The 6449-nt window shown below is 52.8% G+C and overlaps 1 protein-coding gene across 1 annotated transcript; it reads left to right on the top strand.

The window, feature by feature from the left end:
* Positions 1-225: 225 nt before the first annotated feature.
* Positions 226-6188, top strand: LOC136496657 (serine carboxypeptidase-like 35). Its single transcript, XM_066492382.1, has 8 exons — positions 226-606; positions 2995-3102; positions 3246-3434; positions 3552-3640; positions 4183-4497; positions 4625-4773; positions 5263-5355; positions 5455-6188. The coding sequence occupies exons 1-8, from the start codon at positions 330-332 to the stop codon at positions 5777-5779; spliced, it is 1545 nt and encodes a 514-aa protein (XP_066348479.1). The 5' UTR covers positions 226-329; the 3' UTR covers positions 5780-6188.
* The last annotated feature ends 261 nt before the right edge of the window (positions 6189-6449 follow it).

Raw genomic sequence — 6449 nt, 5'->3', positions numbered from 1 at the left:
TAGAACCATGGAGATAAAAAAGTTCACATAAACAATTACTCTGACATGCAGTTGTAGGAATCAAACTTTGAATGTTGCCAAAAAAAAAAAACCTACTGTGGCACGACTCTGCAGTTAGCAAATTAATTTCTTAACTGCCCCACTACGGCACTAAAAATGAAACATTTACTGCCAACCCCCTCACCTCCACTTTATTCCCCGTCCTCCTCTGTTTTTAAACCGCCCTTCCCTCCCCGTCTCACCACGGCTCTGCCCCAAACGCGCAGTTGTGCAGGGAACGCTGCCACGCCCCCACCCACCACACGCCGCGCCTGCGAACAGGGACGACCATGGCTGTGGCGGCTATGGCCACGGCATTGCTCATGCTCGCGCTGGCAACGGTGTCGGCGTTGGCGGCGGTGAGCGGCGCGCCCCGGAGGAGCATGAGCCCGAGGCCGGAGGCCGACCTGGTGACCGGGCTGCCCGGGCAGCCGGCCGTCGCGTTCAGCCATTACGCCGGCTACGTCGACGTCGCCTCGGGCGGCGGCGGCAAGGCGCTCTTCTACTGGTTCTTCGAGGCGGAGCGGGAGCCGGACAAGAAGCCGCTCTTGCTCTGGCTCAACGGAGGTACGAACTGTTTCTGAGCCACTCGGGTTGTTTCATTCTCGTAGCTCTGTAGGTCCCGTGACTGCTGTCCATTTCTGATTTTTTCGAATCTGCTTCTCATCTTCCAGACCATTATATAGCGGCATTCCGAACGAATGCTTCTTTGTTTGCGGATTTGCCTACATTTCGTTGCATGCTCTTTTGCCTCCAGTTTGCAACGTTTATAAAAGGATAAATAGCCGTTGCCGAATATGGCGGTAGATGGGACGAATCCTAGTGAAAATCGTAGACGCATCGATATTGTGCTTGCATTACCTCTTTCCACCCACAAAAAATGCGTCGGCAAGTCGGAAAGCACAGGCCGTGGCCCGTGTGGTCACAGTGCTGCAAAAGCTCCCCAAAGCAAAGCACCAGAATCCAGAGAGGAGGGAGGATGTCTGAGGAGGCGAGAGCACGCGTTCAGATCTTTACTACAGCAGTGAGCAGAGCGAAGCCCTTCTTCCCTCCCGGCGCAGGAAAAAGACGCTGCGAAAGGGCAAAAGAAGGCTCGAGGCCGGCGTACAAGCGGGGGCAGATCCTGCGCCCTGGTCCCGGAAGAGAAAGGCCGCTCCGGCCGGCCGGCGACAGGGACAAAGCTGGAGTGGAGGGACATAGCGAGTGCGATGCAGTTTCTCGCCCTGCACAGCTGTACTGCGGTGCCGCACCGGTGACACTGTTAACGATCAGGCGACCAGATATTGTCCTTTCTCTTTCGCTTGTCCTTTACCATTATGGAGCACCACCAGCACCGGCACCAAAGATAAAAGAGAGATTATGAGCGGTAATCCTAATATCCTATCCTAGATAGATTATCAGCCTGTTCAGCTGGGTTTATATATACGATTATGGATTATAAAGTAGAACAATATTTTTCTTTCACACCAAATCGACCCGTAATAAATAATCCACTATCGTTTCAGCCGAAACAAACAGGCCTTCTATTATAACATGGACATGGGCGTGAGTACCAGAGTATGTGAGCATGTGTTCGTTTGAAACCAAACTGGAGAATCCAAATATGGTCAGAGAGGAGCAAGTACTCTTTTGTCATGACGCTTCACGCGTATCAGTATCCAGTCGGTCAGAGTTGCATGTAGTATCTTCAGACTTCACTGATTTCTTTTTTCTTAGTAAGGGCCCGTTGGTTTGAGGCAGTTTGACACCAGAGTTGGTTCCGGTTAATGAAAGCTTATGTAAATTGACTAACGATTCCAGCCGTAATTCTTCCTGCCGATCGTTCCGGAGGAAGCGAACGGTCCTTCAAAGATATTTAGCCCTTGTTTAGTTTGACCCCAAAATCCAAAAAGTTGCTACAGTACCTGTCACATCGAATGTTTGCGGCCCGTGCATGGAGCATTAAATGTAGACGAAAAGAAAAACTAATTGCACAGTTTGGTGGAAAATTGCGAGACGAACGTTTTAAGCCTAATTAGTCAATGTTTGGACACTATTTGCCAAATAAAAATGAATGTGCTACAGTAGTCCCAAAATCCAAATTTCGCGAACTAAAAAGGGCTTAGTGCCAGTGGAGGAAAGGTGAAAGGAATTACTTATTTAATTACATGGAAGTACGAGTCTTTGACGCTTTGACCACCAGGGAAGGGCAGAGAGGCCTTTCTGCTTGACAAATCAGCCGTCTCTCATCCTGCTTTCCACTCTGTCCTCACCTTTGCATTTCTTTTTCCCTCTTTTCTCCAGCAAGCCCTCGGTTATTTTTTTTTTGCTACTGCTACTCGATATAGACAGTACTTAGAAAGCCTACGCATACTAGTAGGAGTAGCCTGTTAACAATTCCCATAGGCCATCTGAGAACTGCAGTACTAGCGGCCAATGGAGAACGGATAAGGCTGCTGCCGAGTGGCAAAGCACTCGATCTGAAACGTACTGTAGCAGTGCGTGTAATAATCGAAAATTCCTGTGCCTACTGACGACCGATTTGAAATGGATGCCATCCCTCTACTGCTCTAGTACTAGGCGATTTGAGTGTACTCCTACGTAGGAGTAGTGTAGAGGGATGGCTCCATGTCTGTGCCGACTGACGGACTGAGTGGAACTGGGCCATGTTTAGTTCCCCAGGTTTCATGAATTTGGCACTACGAAAAAAGAAGATTCTCCGTCACATTAAATTTGCAGTATATGCATAGAGTACTAAATGTTGACGAAATCAAAAACTAATTATACAGTTTGGTTGTACTTTACGAGACGAACATTTTAAGCCTAATTAATCAATGATTGAACAATTATTAGCAAATAAAACAAACGCTACAGTATAGCTACAGTACGCCGAATCCGGCCTAAACATGTCCCTGGTGGAAAATACAAGTACTCACATGGAACCATCCCTCTACGCGACTTTGCCATTGCATGCAGGGCCTGGGTGCTCGTCTGTGGCCTACGGAGCCGCCCAGGAGCTGGGCCCGTTCCTGGTGAGGGGCTACGGCACGAACCTCACGCGCAACGCCTACGCATGGAACAAAGGCAAGCAGCAGTTCAACCAAAGCACAGACATTATTCTTCAGCTCTGCTAGTACTTGCTCTCTGAAACTCTGAATTTTACTTTCTCCACGAACTGAAATCTGTGTGGTTGCGCTTGCGCGTTGGATTGGCAATGGGGCTTTCAGCCGTGAACCTGCTGTTCCTGGAAGCGCCGGTGGGCGTGGGGTTCTCGTACACGAACCGGACGTCGGACCTGCGGCGGCTGGGCGACCGCGTCACGGCGCAGGACTCGTACAGCTTCCTCCTCACCTGGCTCGACAAGTTCCCCGAGTTCAAGGGCCGCGACTTCTACATCGCCGGAGAGAGCTACGCCGGTAACAAGCCTCTTCATCATACGTGCCAAACCTCTGCTCTGTTTTCTTAAATAAAGCTGCATATATCGTGATCTGCGAATGAACGGCCGCTGCATCTGCCGTGTTACGCTTTTGTAGGGCACTACGTCCCACAGCTCGCGGAGCTCATCTACGAAAGGAACAAAGGCGCGAGCAGGGACAGGGCCATCAGCATCAAAGGCTTCATGGTAAGCATGCCTCACTCACAACATCAGTGTGTGTAACAAAGGAAGTTGAGAGACCTCTTACGCTTGCCAAGTTGCCATCAATCCATCATGCATGCCTGTTGCTTTGCTTGGTTCCAGGCAACCAGCTTTGACGCAGCAAAACAGGCATTAGCTAGTGTTCTAGAAAGATATAAAGCGAACAAGGAAAGGAAAAGAGAGTGAAATGAGTCGGTGCTGCGCCTTACTAGTAAAAGTAGATGGCGGACATCAGGATATACCCCGCCCTGCGAGCTTTACCGCTTTACTCAGTTTTTTTTTTGTTTTTATTAAACATCCAATAACCAACACGGTAAAAGGCGCGGTTTGTGGCAAACAAACCCCTTTTACCTGGGTCGTGGCATGCAGTAACAGTTTCACGCATGCTGGATGTTGCATGCTGCTGCATTGCATCGTGCGCTGCTCTGGTCTCTGAGAAAGAAAAGCAAAAACCATCTCTGCAGCTGTCAAGTTTTTTTTTCCCCTGATTCAAAAAAAAAAGATTTTTCCCCCCACTTGCATTGCAGATCGGGAACGCGGTGCTGAACGACGCGACGGACCAGCTGGGCATGGTGGAGTACGCGTGGAGCCACGCCATCATCTCGGACGAGCTCTACTCGGCGGTGCGGCGGGAGTGCGACTCCTTCAAGGAGGAGGCCGACGGCGGCCGGCCCGGCAAGGGCTGCTCCCCGGCGCTCCGCGCCTTCCTGGGCGCCTACGACGACATCGACATCTACAGCATCTACACGCCGACGTGCCTGCTGCTGAACAACGTCTCCTCCACCGGCGCCACGCGGCGGCCGGCGAGGCTCGTCGCGGCGCCGCGCCTCCTCTCCAAGCATGTACGAATTCGCACGCGGCGCTAGCTGCTCTCTCTGTCGTCGTCTGTGAATGCCCACTGGCATGCGACTGAATGACTGTTTCTGTTCCCCTCTCGTCCGCCTGGGGTAACGTACGGGACACCGGCAGGAGGAGTGGCACAGGCTGATGAAGCGTGTGCCGGCAGGATACGACCCGTGCACGGAGGCCTACGTGACCAAGTACTTCAACCGCGGGGACGTGCAGCGCGCGCTGCACGCCAACCGGACGGGCCTGCCCTACCCGTACTCGCCCTGCAGGTCAGCACTCCGCAGTTACTGCTTCTCTTCTCTCTGCATATATACTGCCAGTGCCAGCCATGGACCCTTGCAGCGCGTGTGCACGTGCTCCGTACGCTCGTCGTCGTCCCCAATTACTCTTCCATCTGCCACCACCGGCCCGTTCCTCCTCAGATCTGGGCAACTTGCGTGCGCATTGACTGTTCTGCGCCTCTGCGTCGCACGGCCCGGTCCCCGGCTCCCGCTGGGATGAAGCCTCAACACCGTCAGCCAGAACAGTATTTTTCTCTCGTACAAATCAGCCTAGAACAGTATTTTTCTCTCATACAAATCAGCCAGCAGTACTTCTTCACGAACCAGCAACGATACGAACTAGCCAACCGAACAGGCTGCGTATTTTCCTCTGCTGCGTGCGAGGCTGCAGCTGCACGGTTTCAGCGTCCACTCTGACGGAACGTAACTGCGATGGAAGATGGTTGTTTACTCGATCATTCCGTGTTTGTGCTGCAGTGAGGTCATAAGGAAATGGAACGACTCGCCGGCCACCGTGCTGCCCATCCTCAAGAAGCTCATGGGCGCCGGGCTACGCATCTGGGTCTACAGGTACTCCTCCACTTGTGAGCAATTTCCATCCAGCCTTATTTTATTATCCCTGACGATGCTGAGCTGAAACCCCCCGATGGCATGTCACGTTGCATGCAGCGGCGACACGGACGGGCGGGTGCCGGTGACGTCGACGCGGTACAGCATCAACACGATGGGGCTGCGGCCGCGGCCGCGGCGGCAGAGGGCGGCCGCTTCTGCTTCGGCAGGCAGTGTGGCCGCGCCGGAGTGGGGCGGGTGGCGGGCGTGGTACTACCGGCAGCAGGTGGCCGGGTGGGCGGTGGAGTACGAGGAGGGGCTGACGCTGGTGACGGTGCGCGGCGCGGGGCACCAGGTGCCGCTCTTCGCGCCGGACCGCTCGCTCGCCATGCTCTATCATTTCCTCCGGGGCCAGGCCCTGCCGGCCGCACGCTCCTCCGGCTAGCTCACCGATGATCCAAAGCTGCTGCCCAAGTGGTAGATCGCGTTCTGGTTGGCTAGCAGCAACTGGGCACGTGTAGTGTAGGTAATGCAATTGCGTTGTGTCGATGTACCACTGCAAATCTGTACCCACAAAACGGGAAAATCAATCAATCCAATGGAGAAACTGATGCAAGGTTCCATGGAACTGTTTGTCCTTCTCCCTCTTACGTGCAACAAGCGTCACAAGACCCACCCTGTAGCCACCTCTTCCTCCTCTTGTGCCGCTGTGGGGCTTGCAGCGTATAGCTACCGATTCCTGAGGACTACAGTCACCGAAGACAACCAGACAAGCCAACAATTCATGTAGTAGTAACATCTAAAACCCAGAATTATTTGTGGCTACAATTATCGTGTAGCGTAATCACCCCCCCCCCCCCCCCCCCCCCAAAAAAAAGGTCCTTCATGGGTGCTATCTGCTAAGTGGTTTAAACCCCAGAAAACGTAGTGCTTGGAATGATCGAATTTTTGAATGCCGTGAAAAGACAGTAGACGCCTTACTCCTGATGTTGGGGGATGAGGGCAAAATGTGGAAGCTACCAGGGGCAAAAGCCTCTGAACCTTTAGAGATTTTACATCTTAGCGAGTAGTCCACATTGATGTAATCGCCTTCTCAGCAACCTGCTGAGGAGGAC

Source organism: Miscanthus floridulus, chromosome 12 (assembly GCF_019320115.1).
Source record: "Miscanthus floridulus cultivar M001 chromosome 12, ASM1932011v1, whole genome shotgun sequence".
Classification (NCBI taxonomy): Eukaryota; Viridiplantae; Streptophyta; class Magnoliopsida; order Poales; family Poaceae; genus Miscanthus; species Miscanthus floridulus.
The sequence above is the reverse complement of the archived record's forward strand: the minus strand, read 5'-3'. Positions and strand labels throughout refer to the sequence as shown.